Source organism: Palaemon carinicauda, chromosome 13 (genome assembly GCF_036898095.1).
Source record: "Palaemon carinicauda isolate YSFRI2023 chromosome 13, ASM3689809v2, whole genome shotgun sequence".
NCBI lineage: Eukaryota > Metazoa > Arthropoda > Malacostraca > Decapoda > Palaemonidae > Palaemon > Palaemon carinicauda.
Genome location: NC_090737.1, coordinates 139,777,777 through 139,794,512, shown reverse-complemented (window position 1 = coordinate 139,794,512; position 16,736 = coordinate 139,777,777). Strand labels below are relative to the sequence as shown.

At 44.5% G+C, this 16,736-nt stretch overlaps 1 protein-coding gene and 1 long non-coding RNA gene across 7 annotated transcripts in view; one reads left to right on the top strand and one right to left on the bottom strand.

The window, feature by feature from the left end:
• Positions 1 to 16,736, bottom strand: part of LOC137652538 (eukaryotic translation initiation factor 4E transporter-like) — a 161,543-nt gene that overhangs the window by 14,449 nt on the left and 130,358 nt on the right. For 5 of the 6 annotated variants that reach the window (XM_068386009.1, XM_068386005.1, XM_068386007.1 and 2 more), the window contains one exon: positions 6,983 to 7,225. The exons of the other annotated variant lie outside the window; for it this stretch is intronic. In XM_068386009.1, the coding sequence (XP_068242110.1) occupies positions 6,983 to 7,225 (243 nt within the window). The remainder of the gene's footprint in view (positions 1 to 6,982; positions 7,226 to 16,736) is intronic. 6 annotated transcript variants of the gene reach the window in all.
• Positions 1 to 16,736, top strand: part of LOC137652541 (uncharacterized) — a 282,636-nt gene that overhangs the window by 172,713 nt on the left and 93,187 nt on the right. The window lies entirely within an intron of this gene.

Genomic DNA, 16,736 nt, shown 5'->3' with positions numbered 1-16,736 from the left:
GTTACTGCTTGGAAGGAGAGTCCCCTTCCATGATGTGGCGGGGTAGTTCTCCTTCAGGAGTTGTTTCTCTCTCCAATGAAAGGGTGGGCAGATCTATTTCAGGGGTTTCTTCTCTTCTTTGTCTCTTCTTTGGAGGAGAAACAGGCTTTGATGTAGCAGCTTTCTTTTCTTTTGTGAAAAACTGGTCTATTGTTAATTGTTTCTTCCTCCTCTGCAGTATTCTTCGAAAATGATACATGACACTATCATTAAACATATGCACTGCCCGGTTTGCTACTGCAATTTCTGGGTGGTATTTTTCAGCAAAAGCCTGCACATCTGCCCACTTGGAACAAATTTCATTGATGAGAGAACTTGGAACATCCTCCCTTACCTCATCCTCTTCTGAAGATTCCTGCTCCACAATCAGATCCTGCTGCTGTTGTTGTTGCAGGTGCAACAATTCCTCCACAGTCAACTCGGTAGAATGGCTTTCTACAAGCTCATCAATATCATCCTTGTCGACCTCAAGCCCCAAACTCCTGCCCATGACAACAATTTCCTCAACGACATCAGTGTCATCAGAAATTACAGGGGTAGCAGTGCTTGGACCCGCCTCTGGTTGGAAACCTTCAAACTCCCTCTCTGTGACACATGATGGCCACAGCTTACGCCAGGCAGAGTTCAATGTCCTATAGGTCACACCTCGCCAAGCTTGGTCAATCATGTTAACAGAGTTGAGGATGCTGAAGTGTTCCTTCCAGAATTCCTTTAGGGTCAACTTCGTGTCACTGGTCACTTCAAAACACTTTCTGAAAAGGGCCTTGGTATAGAGTTTTTTGAAGTTTGAAATGACCTGTTGGTCCATGGGCTGGAGTATGGGAGTAGTATTGGGGGGCAAGAATTTGATTTTGATAAAGCTGTATTCTTCTTTCAAGTCATCCTCGAGACCTGGAGGATGTGCAGGAGCATTGTCCATAACCAGAAGACATTTTATTGGCAAGCTCTTTTCAATGAGGTAAGCCTTAACCTGGGGGGCAAACACTTCGTTTATCCACTCAGTAAAGAATTGTCTTGTGACCCAAGATTTAGTGTTCGAGCGCCACATAACTGGTAGTGCACTTTTACAAATATTATTTCGTTTGAACACCCGGGGGTTGTCCGAGTGGTACACTAACAAGGGTTTGATCTTGCAATCGCCACTTGCATTTGCACACAGCAACAATGTTAGCCTATCTTTCATTGGCTTGTGACCTGGCATCTTCGTCTCGTCCTTGGTAATGTACGTATTGGCTGGCATTTTCTTCCAAAATAACCCAGTCTCATCACAATTAAAGACTTGTTGTGCGATCAAATTTTGTTCATTTATGTACCGATCGAATTCCCCCACGTATTTATCGGCTGCAATTTGATCCGAACTAGCTGCCTCCCCATGCCTAGTAACACGATGAATACCTGTTCTATTACGAAACTTTTCAAACCAACCCCTGCTCGCTTTAAATGTAAATGAATCACTTTCACTGGTACTCGGACTTTTCTTCACTAATTCTTCATAGATATGCAACGCTTTTTCACAAATGAACGCTTCACTAACACTTTCCCCGGCCAACTGTTTTTCTTTAATAAATATTAAAAGCAACTTTTCCATCTCCTCAATCACTTGTGGCCTTTGCTTAGTTACCGCCGTAACTCCCGTTGCAACATTCGCCTTCTTAATCATTTCTTTATGCTTTAAAAACGTAGAAATGGTCGACTTCGCCATTCCGTATTCTACCGCTAAATCGGACACTCGTACACCATTCTCATATTTCGCTATAATTTCCTTCTTCAACTCGATCGTTGTTCGCACTGTTTTCCTCTTCTCCTTCCCCTTAACACTCATTACTTTCTTGGGACTCATTATGAAAGCTAAAAAAGCAATTAAAAGCACTGAAAATCACTAAATCACAACGAATGCTGATCGCGCGTTGTCTGAGTGACGCTCTCGAGAGAACTGATGCTTCCCGAACAAGCGAGAGTGGCCGAGATGGCGCGATCATCACAAAGCCCATGCGGTCGTCACGTGTTCGGCTGGTCGAGTACCGAATTTTTGGTCGAGCACCGCAGCAAAAATTTCTCGAAAATTTTGGTCGAACTCCGAATTGTTCGAGTATAGAGTCGTTCGACTACCGAGGTATCACTGTACTTGAAAAACGTTATTTTTAAAGAAATTTGCTGGGCTTCCTATGAATATTCAATTTGCCGAAAGTTCAACCAAAAAATATTAAGAGCTGACTAGACTGTCATTGCTCCTGAAGAACTTAATCTTTAAAATGATCATATCATCATATGCTGTAAATGATTACATATTCATTATCAACTTAAACCTTAACACTTCAATTGATAATTCATATACACAAGCAAAGAAGTCACATTTATGTAGTTCATTCAGATAAATAGAGTGGTCTAGTATATTACAACTTGCAACAACAAATGTATTAAGTTAAAATAAATACTGTAAGTCTTGTAAATCATAGCATTTGAATAAGAATAAGCCGTTAAGAGTAGTATACACTGCAATTAGTGGATTTGGTAGAGCTATGCTTAGTTAGCCAAGCCTATGTCTGAAAAGTAGACTGTTAATGAGTTTATAAGATCCTCATTATAAATTGTGGTGCTATACAGGACCTTTTTGTTCAAATGTTACCTATAAAAATATACCTAAAATTCAGTAAGGATAAAAGAAACTCTGTTTCTAGTTTTAGACTATATAGATTTTTAGTTATTTCCACTTAATAATCAGATCTTTGCACCCAAATAGTTGAATTTCAGTTTCAGTTTTATCTTGCTATCCAAGATCCAGCCTTTGAAGTTCCTTATCACAATGTTTCACACCAAAATTACACGCATAATCTTGGGTCAGGTGATCCTTTGTCATAATAATCTCCCATCTTCTCCCGAGCAATACTTTTGCGATGCATCGGACATGGCCTAGCATTCATGGTGAGAATGCTACTAATCTTGATGAAGAAATTTTATGGAACCAAAATGCAAGAACAACAATGATGACAATTCTGCCAAGCCAGAGATAAATTCCTTCTTAAAGTCAGAGAATAGATATTCATGAATGAAAAAAAGCTAACTATCAATGTACAATATGCCATAAAAAAAAATTAAAGCCGTAATTGCTTCTACACCCACAACCGGTAGTATTTGTAGCGAGAGAAGTGTTCAAATGTGTGCTTAGAGGAGAAGAACGGACAATGTGCTTCAGTGAACAGAAATGCATTGCTTAAAAGAAATTCTGTCTGCACACAGAGAAATATAAACCAATTTACAGTAAATGATGACTCCAGAGATTCTATAACATATATCAAGCATGGTAAAATAGATTTGCACCTAAAAATGTCAAGGTTATTAGGTTAGGTGCAAGAAAAGCAGCACAGTGCTATTACAAATGAGATTCTTCTGCAAAGAGGGACCAAATTTTTGATTGAGCAGCAATCATCTGAGATACAGTACTACCTCAGGATATGAAATTAATTCATTCCAGAGTGGTTTTCGTTACGAATTTTCCGTACAATGAAATGGAATGAAAGAGCTAAATACAATTGAATCATTAAATATACCTAATTCAACAGTGCTTAAAAGTTTTTCATATAGAGAAACTTTCGTACCTAGAGGTTTCGCTATTAAGAAATTGGCGAGTTATGCTGCCGATTTTTCTATCTTTAACCCTTTTACCCCCAATGCTATTTGGAACTTTCCAACCCTTAACCCCCAGGCATTTTTTTCCAAGCACATTTTGCAAGATATTTTTTTTTAAATTGCGCTAACAGCCTTAATTTTCATCATAAAGAGGTCAGGTTGATCTCATTATTTTGGAAAATGCCTGAAGTTCCTCAAAGTTATCAAAAATATGCAAAAAAATTTTAAAAACCATTTTTTTGCAAGGACGTACCAATACGTCCATGGGGGTAAAGGGATGAGTTTTGTGAAACGTACTAGTACGCCCATGGGGGTAAAAGGGATGAGTTTTGTGAAACGTACCAGTACGTCCATGGGGGTAAAAGGGATGAGTTTTGTGAAACGTACCAGTACGTCCATGGGGGTAAAGAGATGAGTTTTGTGAAACGTACCAGTACGTCCATTGGGGGTAAAAGGGTTAAAAAGTGCTCTTTTCCCCATTGAAATCCTATAGATTATGGTGCTATTTATAGGATATTTGGGCCATCCTTAACAGTCCTCTTGTCACTTCTTGGTGGGGATCATTGCATCATGGCAATTAGACAGCAATTGCTACTTGACTAGCTCTTAAGTCTTGGTTTATACTTCCAAAGACAAGTTAGGCTAACCACCAAAGAAAAGTGGAGAAAGCTGGATATTCATTCTTAATAATGCTGTAGTGTTCATACATGACATTTCGTATAAAAACTTAAAAGCATTAAGGAAACTGTAATTTTCACATGCTTCAAGCGATTACCTTTTCATATCAGAACTCGCAAGCGTTAATGAAGCTGTAATGTTCACAAGTTTCAAGCGATTACCTTTTCAAATCAAAACTCGCAAGCATTAACGAAGCTGTAATTTTCACATGCTTCAAGCGATTACCTTTTCGTATCGAAACTCGCAAGCATTAAAGCTGTGATTTTCACATGCTTCAAGCGATTACCTTTTCAAATCGAAACCCGCAAGCGTTAACGAAGCTGTAATTTTCACATGCTTCAAGCGATTACTTTTTCATATCGAAACTCGCAAGCGTTAACGAAGCTGTAATTTTCACATGCTTCAAGCGATTACCTTTTCAAATCGAAACTCGCAAGCATTAACGAAGCTGTAATTTTCACATGCTTCAAGCGATTACCTTTTCAAATCGAAACTCGCAAGCGTTAACGAAGCTGTAATTTTCACAGACTTCATATTCTCAAGGTCTATGCTAGGCTAGTTAGCTTGGAATCAAGACACCCTAGGCAGATTTGTGAGAGCAAGCAGGTGAGAATTAATTAAGTCAAATGTTTGAGGCTGCTACAGTAGTACTGTAATAGTAACATGCAAAGTGGAAGAGATTTTACTACTTGTATATATTCAGAAGACATTTAATAGACTACACTATCATAAACAGGAAATTAAAAGCAGAGGCAGGTATATCAAAGAATGGCAAATGATGTCTGGCAAATGATGATGTCTGAAATATCTGTAAGGAGCCCTTTCGCTGAACTGCCAAGTAATAAAATAAAGGAGACTTCACCGAGATGGTTTATTCTGATGACGTAGCGTAACAGTACAATCGGAAGAATAAGGGGCGAAAATATTTCAAAGGTGGAAGATTGCAGCAGAGAGAAGAGAACTTTAATCAACATTTAAGTAGATTAACGTTAATGATAGCTGACAAAGGGGCAAAGGGCTACAAGCAGAGAAGAGACCATGATGATGACGTGAGGTGAACTACATACTGTACTATGTACCGAATGAAACCTATCACAAGAGATATTTTGCACTACAAAATATACTCCGCATAAGAGATTTTGTGACCAATATGTACCGCTACACAAATGGACTAAAAAATTTACTTAGAATATTTTTTTTTGTGTACAAAATGTACAAATACAAATGGAATACAAAATATTCTTTTAGGCAGAAATTTTCAAAGCACAGAATCTACTACTATAAATATACATGGGGTAAGATTTTTTATGCAAAAAAATGCATTAAAAGAGGAAGCAATAGGGGAAGCTGAGAACCCTGTTTGGATAAACAGGCAGGTCTTGTAAAGAAAATTCACCGTAGAGGTAGGGTATTTCTGTTACCTTAGAAACACTCAACTAAGAAGCAAGATTGGGTGAGAAGTAATTAACAAAAGGGCTGTAGCATGAATAAAATGAAAGTAAAGTTATATCAACAAACAGAAAATATCCAAGAGAACAAAGCAGACTTGTAGCAGTTGTATACGGCTGGTTCTACTCTATATATCAGAAATAAACACTGGCTATGAAAATCAGGAAATTTTTGAATAAAGTCTGACCAAAGAGATAAGATTCAAGGCCTGTGTATGAAGGGACGATCCTCTTGCAAATAGTCAGGACTAGGTTGAAAGACGCATCATGAGAAACCTCAAAGATTAAAATGGTTTATATTTGTGATGATAAAGGATAAGGAAAACATTACATGCAAGACCTGTAGAAAGGTTAAAGAAAGAAGACAAATAGGGTGAAAATCTAGATAACTCCTTCAGGCCTAACCCTTTAATGTGAAAAGCAGACAAAATATAAAATTATAATATCACTGACATTCTACCGAGATTTCATTATAACAAACTGCAGTACCTACAGCGGACTTTCTTTCCTAAACTGTTATTGTTTATTAACTAATGTTGATGAGAGTACTATGCTGTATTGTGAATAGATAATCATACAAATCACATAAGCTTTAATACTGTACTACTATAAAAATCGTGCAACATCTCTTTTTCCAAACACTTAGTTAAATTCATTTTCTATATATTTCAATACAATCTATTATCATGGAGTGTTTTCTTTGCTAAATTCAATCCTCCCTTTTGCATTCAGACAATCTATATGAAAAAACTTAAGTTACCGTAAAGCAATTTAGGGAAACTAAATATGGATGCTAGCACATTCTTAAAATCAAATAAATAACTTCAAACCTTAATACAGGCAAACTAAATAGTTTAAGAAGTATATTTAGCATACCAAATCTTTTTACATACTTGCAGCTAATCATGGTAACGGAACTTAGCAGAAGTAGCATGAATGTGATATGGGAAATCTTAAAAATGGAGAAAAGGATTGCATAAAACATGGAAAATTTGTTAGCAATAGTTTCACAGATATAGGGAACAAGATGCAGGCTATATACAATTGATAATAAATCTACGGAAATGTAAGAAATGGCAAGCAAAACTACGTCAATAGCTCAGAAATCTCAAGTACCGCCATGCAACTTCTATCTCTTCTTCAGCTAAAAAAGCTATCATGGAAAAAAAAATTCTCTTTAAAAATCTCACCTCTCAGAGTATTCAGATTTTGTGTACTTCCTCGAGGGATACCAAGGTTAGGAGGTTGAAGGGAAACGGAAGGATGTCGCTGACCGGGAGGGCCAAGGTTGTGAGGTGCCATGTTCATCATTCCAGGCCCTCCTCCGCCTCCCATCATCATTGGTCCTTTGCCAGGAATTAAAGCCCCACCAGTAGGAAGGGGTGACGCACCACGTCTTAAGTCTCTCTTCTCGGGTTTCCCTCGTCCGATAACTATAAAAACCCATAGATGTTTTACAATCGTATTCCATTTCCCCTGACTTCCCATTACTGATAACCCTTTTACCCCCGGGGTATTTGGAAATTTCCAACCCTTAACCCCCAGGGGGTTATTTTTTTCCCAGCACATTTTGCAGTATATATTTTTTAAATTGCTCTAATAGCCTTAATTTTTGTCATAGAGAGGTCAGGTTGGTCTCATTCTCTTGGAAAATGCCTGAATTTTCTGAAAAAATTATCAAATAATATGAAAAATGACAAATTCGAAGATAATTTGTATTTTTCCTAACCATACAAACCTTAGCTATTTACAAAGGGTTATTACTTTTAGCGTAGCTGAAATGGCGAGCCATTAGAATTTAACGAGGGTGTATTACCCCCGCGCTAGTTAGCGGGGGGGTAGGGGAGTGGTAGCTAGCTACCCCTCCTCCCCCTCACACACAGGTGAATACTCACTTTCACTTAGAGGTAGGACTTGTCTTGGGGGACAGGGCTGGCGGGCAAATATGTGTAAATAGCTAAGGTTTGTATGGTTAGGAAAAATACAAATTATCTTCGAATTTGTCATTTGTTCCGTAACCGAAATACAAACCACGCTATTTACAAAGGGTGACTTATCCCTTAGGAAGGGTGGAAAGTCCCCAGCCATACTGGCTTTGGCTTTACCCGGGGACTCAGAATCCGAGTGAGTCGCACTCGAGAAAAGGAGTCCCTGCACCTCACAAGTTCCTTGCACCGCAAGGAACCATGTGGCCTACGTAAGCTTGTGTGTGAAGGAAGAAGTGTGACCCGTCCTAGGCAGTTGACCTGGAGTTCCAGAAGGAACTCTGGGTTAGGACGTTCCCAATACCACCTCGTCAGGGTATGGGGGACGCGACAGTATTGACTCAATACTCGGAACACAAGGAAGCATGGTTTACCTGCAGAGGTTCGAGGTCAGCTATGCAGAGACCAGGATGCTGCTTCCCCGTAGAGGGGATGATGAAGAAAGAAGTAAGGGCCAGACATACTTCTTTCGTCCATGCAGACTAAAACCTGATAACAATGCCCTCAACCTTCTGCTACCTGTCCAAAAAGGAGCCTGAGGTTAGACCAGCTGTTGTGTAGCCACCACAGAGCGATAGAAAACGTATCGAGACTCCTGTGGGTCACGCCCTGCAGGAAGCGGGCTGCGAAGGTCATCAGACGCTTCCAGACTCCAGCTTGTAGCACCTGCGTCACAGAGTAGTATTACTCGAAGGCGAGGGACGTTGCGATGTATCCAACATCGTGCTGTAGGGCGACGTGACGGGGGAGGGTCTGAAGACAGGTCGAGATGAATGTCCTTGAGTCCGGGCTGAAGAGGTATACTGGTGACTCTCCCCCCATGTCCTCCTTGTGTTCCCAAATCGGCTGCAACTGAGGCCAAACTGCAGCTGTTCCCAGCGCTAACCTCTCGATTCCTGTACTGGCAAGAAAGAGAAGGTCTTGGGACATCAGACACAGAATGGAGACTCAAAATCTTGAATGAATCGGACCGAAGGGTCGGGACCCTCAGATTCTGAGTCTAGCCAACAACTCAGGAGCGAGCCTGAATGTTGCCTTCCCCTCTTCCTTAGAAAGGGGGGGAGTAGTAAGAGACCAAGAAGATTGCTTACACACTGGCCGTGGCCAGAGTGAGCAGAAGACCCAAGGCGGAATACAATCCGAGGCCTGTCGTAAAAGGGTCTTGAGAAGATCTCTTAAAGGACTAAAAGTCCGAGCCATGCTCCAAGTTGGAGGTCTTCCTCCGACTAGGGCAGGGACGATCGTAGCTTCGCATGAGCGAGGATAGATCCAGCGGGCAGGAAAAAGTTATTCCTTTAAGCCTGAAGGTCAGGGAAAGGCTGAGCGACAGGCTTCATTGCCAAGAGCGGAAAGGAGTTTCCTCCCGCCGAAAGGCAATAAGACCGTTATTGCTGGAGAAGAGGCCTCACGGGAAGAGGTATATCTCCCACGGCACCAACCACCTTAGACTCTTCACTTTGCCTGGGAGACCCCTGTGGATGACTATCGCAGATGACGCGACCTCCGTACCGCGACTGTAGCGGGTTGTCTCTTCTAGAGGAGGAAGCGTAGTGTCTCCAGGCATGAAGCCGAAGCGACGCCCCGGTTCGGGAGAGATGTCGCAGTGTGGTTGCTTGAGTAGTCTGCGCCGTGGGAGAAGCTCTCCCGGGAGTTCCGTCAGGGGAAGCAGAGGGTCCAGAAACCGTTCTGCGCATAGTCCCAGTGGAGCTCTCCCATTGAAAGGTTGACAGACAACCTGGTTTTGTTGAGACCCATTGTCCGCAGACAAAAAGGAGGGAAGACGCAGGCGTCGAAGTTGTCCCACCATCACCGGAATGCATCTTGCCAGAGTCTCGGGGTCTGAGACTGGGGGGAAAACTAGCGGAAGCTTGAGGTTCCAAGCTGTCGCGATCAGGTCCCCCAGACCAGCACTTGCTGGTTACCCAAGGTCAAAGACCCCTAGGTACACTCTCTCTATGAGGCTCTGCTCGGATAGTCTGAGAGAAACATTCCCCTGCCTGGAATGAGAGAGCCGATGGTGGAATTGAGAGAATCTCAATCATCCCGGTATCTCTACTGCAAGATGTGAAGGTGTGAAAATGCGTCCCCTGCTGGTTAGCATGAAGTCGACACGCAACGGGGCGACTTGGCAGGAGCGGTAGGATCTGAAGAGGGGCCAGACTAAGGCCCTTAAGCCTGCCTGAATGATGGAGAGGTATCCTTCAGGTCTTGACCATAGGCCTGGACCGGAACATGCCCCCCCCCCCTTTCCTTTGACGAGTCCGAGAACCGCATCAAGAATGTGGGGAAAGGACGAGAATATCCACTACCATCAAGAGGCTCCATAGGTCAACACCCATTGCAGGTTTAATAGTTCCGCTGGTCCCATAGGGCCAGGGAGTCCGGTTAAACATTGCCTGAAGCCACCGGAACTTGGATCGCCCCACATGGAACTTATCCTGAGGCGACCGTTCGGACTATAAACGGGTCAATGAGGAAAGAAGAACTAGGAAACGTTCCAAGGTAGGGCTGAAAACTCTGCTTGACTGAGAACAGGTACTGCGACTCTCCTCAGTCTTGCCACAGTCAACCGAAAGGAAGGCTCGGAGGATGTGGTAACAGAATCTGGCGTCCCCAGGTGGTCACCCATCCAAGTACCGACGTTGCTTAACCTCGCTGGACGGACGAGAAGCGGGGTTTCCAACGTGGTAAGGCGGTTGACTCAATATCATGGCCAGATACTCCAGATGTTGAGGCAGAGGAAGAGAAGGCTCCAAGCAAAATACCATGAGCCCACACTCATGGTCAGCATTCGGAAGTTTTTCCCGGCGCTGAAGAAGGTTGAAACCCGAGCCTACCGGAGTTGACCAGCCCTCCAAACAGCAGAGGAGGCGGAAGTCTGCACCTGAGCGGCCAAGAGGAAGGCAGGGAGAGTTCTCTGGGGAAACAAACCTGCTATGCCACGGCGGGATAGCCACACTGCATCATAAGCAGGAATACTTGCAGTTTAGGCTGAATTCGACGAGCACCCTGGAAGATGGATGGAATGGAAACTGAAAGTACCCGTCCTTCCGATCCAGGGTTAAAGGAGTCCTGTCGCCTCGTTACCGGTCTGATCGATTCTGCTGGTCTACGCTGGCCGAAGTTTGTTCGACAAACTTGATCAGGGCTGAGAGGTCGACTATGGACATCCCCTCTCAGATCCTTCCTTACAAGAAAGGATCGACTGAGGGGGCCGGGGGTGAAGCCGTCGATGATCCTAAGGAAGACCTTCGCCTAAGGTATGGATCATTCTGCCCAACCGGGCAACTCTGCTGATGCTATGGCATAGAGGTTCAGAGACACTGAATTCGCTGACAGAGACGGCAGGCGCGATATCCTTGGCTACTCACAGAGATTGTGCGGGAATGGGCATCGGGAAGCTGTCATTCGGATGAGTAACCTTAAGCATCCTCCCAGCGAAAAAACCTGCAATCCTAGAGTTCGTGAACTCCTTTTAGGACTATGCCCCCCCGGGGGAGTCTCCCGTGCCATCTGTTCCTGACAGGAGGAAACTGCAATTGGACACCTTGTCCCAGTTGTCGTAGCCGATAACTTAGGCCGACGTGGTTGAAAGAAAAGGGAGCTGGAGCCCTGCAGAGTCTGGAAGAAAGCGCCTTGGAGGAGTGAAACCGGAAGTCGATTTACTCCGCACAGCAGATGTCTAAGTCTCTGTCCTTGGGCAAAGACAAAACTCTTCTCAAGGATGGAAGGGTGTCTGAGGTCGTTGACCTCCACAGATGAGACACCCGAAGGAAGCCTTCAGTCAGCGCGTCCAGATGGTACCACATCGAGCTTGTCCGCAAGTAGATACTTAACGACGAAAGGCCAAGGTGCCTGAGCTCGAGAGGAGGAAAGTACCCTTGATCTTCCTGTAGCTTCCTTGAACCAAACCTCGGGCCGTAACCTGGTAAGCTCCCAGAGGAAGAGGTAAGCAGTCATCCCTTGTCCGATGGAGAAATCTTGAACGGAAAGCCCCCCCGCCAAAAATCCTTCCAGGGCGGGAGAAGGAGAGAGTACTCGTGCAGGAGAGGGGACCCTCGAGACCGACCTCTTGGGAACCAACTTCGCCCTGGGGGAAGTCACCACGAAGTCCACTCCTCTCTTTCTCTTCAGCGTAGGAGAGACAGCCGCTGGTTTGTTACCCTGGCCGGTGAGTGCTGGTTTCATAACCCTCATTAACGCCCGTGCCAGCGGATCAAACCATGTCTGCTGCTCCAAGGACACAGAGTCCGAAATCCTCACTAAGGTGAAAGGGATCGGGCGATCCTTTGGAGAGGACACGACGGTTCCTGCCTGAAAAGAAGGTGGGAAGAATGCTGTACTGACCTGTCTTCGTCCTGCACTACCAACCTGTGCTTGGATGGAGGTGATCCCGAGTGCCGCCTAGGAGCACGCGTCCCTGCTGCTACCACCGGCTGTGGAATTCGCCGCGAACTATGGTCGCGCGAGGGCGAACGGTCGCGCGGGCGCACAGGCGAGTGGTCGCGCGGGCGCGCAGGCGAGCGGTCGCGCGGGCGCGCAGGCGAGCGATCGCGCGGGCGCGCAGGCGAGCGATCGCGCGGGCGCGCAGGCGAGCGATCGCGCGGGCGCGCAGGCGAGCGATCGCGCGGGCGCGCAGGCGAGCGATCGCGCGGGCGCGCCGAGGGATCGTGCTGCCGCGTAGGTGAAGAAGATCGCTGGCGGTAAGCGATGGCGAGCAGCATGTGTAGGTGAATGATCGCGTGATAGGGTGCGATGGTGATCAGCATCCGCAAGAGGGCGAGCGTTCAGGGTTGTGCGATGAGGAGCAGCATGCGTGAGCGGGCAATCGTGCAGGGTTGTGCGATGGCGAGCAGCATGCGAAGGTGAATGATCGCGTGAAAGGGTGCGATGGTGATCAGCATCTGCAGGAGGGCGATCGTTCAGGGTGGTGCGATGAGGAGCAGCATGCGTCAGCGGGCAATCGTTCAGGGTTGTGCGATGGCGAGCAGCATGCGCAGGTAAATGATCGCGTGAAAGGGTGCGATGGTGATCAGCATCCGCATGAGGGCGATCGTTCAGGATTGTGCGATGACGATCAGCATCCGCAGTTGAGGGTCGCGCGATGGCGATCAGCATCCGCAGTTGAGGGTCGCGCGATGGCGATCAGCATCCGCAGTTGAGGGTCGCGCGATGGCGATCAGCATCCGCAGTTGAGGGTCGCGCGATGGCGATCAGCATCCGCAGTTGAGGGTCGCGCGATGGCGATCAGCATCCGCAGTTGAGGGTCGCGCGATGGCGATCAGCATCCGCAGTTGAGGGTCGCGCGATGGCGATCAGCATCCGCAGTTGAGGGTCGCGCGATGGCGATCAGCATCCGCAGTTGAGGGTCGCGCGATGGCGATCAGCATCCGCAGTTGAGGGTCGCGCGATGGCGATCAGCATCCGCAGTTGAGCTAGTAGCTGGCGAACCATGTTCCTTCAGAAGTGTTGGAGAACGTTGGCGTGCCAGCTGTAACACACGTGGGCGATCCGGAGATCGCTGGCGAGCTGATGATCGCTGACGAGCTGACGATCGCTGACGAGCTGATGATCGCTGACGATCGCTGACGAGCAGAAGGCTACGCGTGGAAGCCTGCGCAAAGAAGAAGAGTCCTTGACCCCGACCTGAACCGAAGTTCTAGATCGCGAGGGCGAACGTGGGCGCACAGGGCACGTAACAGGAACCGCAGGGAAGATCATCTTGAAAGCGCTGACGAACAGGAGAGCGCTGACGAACAGAAGGGCGCGCAGGGAAACCCTGACACGCAAGGGAAGAACCCCCGTGGGGGCAACCCTTTGCCCCGAAGGGATCGTTGTCCGCCGGGAGACTGATGTCCGTCGGAAGACCGCTGTCCGTCGGGAAGACCGTTGTCCGTCGGGAAGACCGTTGCCCGTCGGAAGACGAGATTAGACTGCTGTCCATCTGCACCAAGACGGAAGATCGAGAAAAAGAAGTTGTAGGCTGCAAACGGAGATTCAAAAAGGCGCCTCAAGCACCCTTATAGGGAGATGAGAGGCCCTTACGACGAGGCCTTACGGCGAGGGAGGCCAACAGCAACAGCAACAGAAGAAACCTCCGAAGAGGAGTCTCTATGAGTGTACTCTCTCGCGAACGAAAGAGAAACACTTCGTGGAAGAGACTGGTCAGCCAGTGACCTAAAAGGGGCAATCCTCCGAAGAGGAGCCCCTGCAGTTGCCCAGCCCCTTGAGCGAAACTGCAGGTGCGACCGCTCAGCACCAAGAGCATAGTCGCACGAAAAAAAGGCAAGAGAAGAACCCCCCAAAAGAGGAAAAGCTCAAGCCTGGACAGGAAAAAACTTCCCTCGGAAGGAAAGTTATCCGCCCAAGGAGGCAAGCCTCCTGACTGTTCTAAAATGAACTGGAGAGCTGTCCGTCGACACGGGAGTACTACCAGTAGAAGGAGACACGCCCCTGACGACAATACAAGGGGGGAGGCAGCAACAGCCGAATCCCCAGGACTCAACCAGACAGCTCACACCGTTGCTATATTACAGAAACGAACTAGATCGGTAACTGTAAAAAAATAAAACAAATAATATTAGTACACATTCATTCCCCCGGGAAGGCTCCGAAGAGGAATCCCGAGGAAAAGGAACAAGAATTACACAACAGGCACGTGCCCTCACAACCACTTACACTCGCGGAAGGAGAGCTGTAACCAAAACAGAATTATAACAATTATAATTATGTAACTATGTAATTATGTAATTTAAAAATGAATGAACACTAAGGAAAAAAACGAAAACCCCGAAAGGAATCGTTCTACAAGCTGAAAAATTAACAACTACAATTAGATTCATAAACTAATTGAGACAAAATGTACGGCGTAGCAACCCCACCCACACGGGAAGGAAGCTACAAGGGCGTAGTAAAACATAGTAAAAGGGTGAACGACCTCAAGAGAGAGAGAGAGAGAAAGACCGAAGTCAAACTCGATCGCAACCCATAAAATTAGGCCGTGGTGGCCTAACTGCCGAGGCCTCCGCGTAGATATCGTACACTACACACACACATCTGAAAAGGAAACTTACTTATTTCTATACTCAAATATATATACAAACATGAAAACATGTTTACATATATATTGAGTAAAAGAAAAGTAAGCGATTAAGTAAAGACAAAACAGACAATGGCTGCCAAGCGAGGACTAAGACAGAGACGTCTGTCACAGTCCGAGCCAAAAGTGAAAGTGAGTATTCACCTGTGTGTGAGGGGGAGGAGGGGTAGCTAGCTACCACTCCCCTACCCCCCCGCTAACTAGCGCGGGGGTAATACACCCTCGTTAAATTCTAATGGCTCGCCATTTCAGCTACGCTAAAAGTAATAACCCTTTGTAAATAGCGTGGTTTGTATTTCGGTTACGGAACAAACAAATTTTTATAGCATTTTTTTGCAAGGACGTACCGGTACGTCCATGGGGGTAAAGGGATGGCTTTTGTGAAACGTACCAGTACGTCCTTTGGGGGTAAAAGGGTTAAGAAGTGTATTCTTCCAGTCTATAGCAGGAATTTAAAATAATCGTACAGTATCAATATCTCGTTCAATCACAGACAAATATTTAGTGTATATGTTATGTATACCAAAGCATTGAACAAGTAATTATTTTGGTCTGAGCAGCAATACACATAGGCAATAGTGTAGTAAGGATTCAATTTAATGAACACTCATCTGACCTAAACCCATAGAGGTTTTACAATCGTATTCCATTTCCCCTGACTTCCCATTACTGTTAAGAAGTGTATTCTTCCAGTCTATAGCAGGAATATCAAATAATCGTACAGTATCAATATCTCGTTCAATCACAGACAGATATTTATATGTTATGTATACCAAAGCATTGAACAAGTAATTATTTTTGCTCTGAGCAGCAATACACACAGGCAATAGTGTAGTAAGGATTCAATTTAATGAACACTCATCTGACCTAAACCCATAGAGGTTTTACAATCGTATTCCATTTCCCCTGATTTCCCATTACTGTTAAGAAGTGTATTCTTCCAGTCTATAGCAGGAATATCAGATAATTGTACAGCATTAATATCTCGTTCAATCACAGAAATATTTATATGTTATGTATACCAAAGCATTGGACAAGTAATTATTTTTGTTCTGCGGCTCTAGTATAGCAAGGATTCAATTTAATTGACAATAATCAATTATGTAAACTGGTGTCGTAACAACTGTGGTCATCAACCATAGAAATTATTACAAAAAAAAAAAAAAAAAAAAAAAAAAAAAAAAAAAAAAAAAAAAAAAAAAAAAAAAAAAAAATAAAATAAAATAAAATAAATAAATAAATAAAATCTTCCGTACATACTTCCTCAATCAATACATCCTTTAAATACTTTATCCAAGTGCATATGAATAATTATATCGACCCTTTTTATCCAAGGATTTGCCATAACCAGATTCTTTTATCCGCAACTATCCAAATTTTTAATGTAAGAAATTATAGCCGGATATTCTGTTATACGCAGAACAAAAACATTGATAGGATGACAAAGAAAGATATGAATCAACTAAGAGGATAAAAGATTACTATCTTTTATTCCACGCCCCTAGATCTCAGACTTTTGGTTTCAAAGGAAAATTTATCCTCTTTTACAAATACGAGGAAAAAAGACCTAATATTTTCACATATCTGATGGTTTCATATAGCTTTTAAAAAAGCAAATGATTTTAGAATACCAAATAAGAGTTAGCTGATGATCGGAAATTTTACGTCTAACTTGCTCAATTTTCCACCTCAAAACAGATACCAGTACAAGAAAAAATGTTCAAACTTAATAGAGGACATTTGAATTTACATATTTTACCTTGAAATATTAGAGTTGATAACAGTACCACTTATTACTCTACAGTAATATATACTGACGTCTTTTCCTCTGGCATTTAGTGATATCAATGTTACAAAATC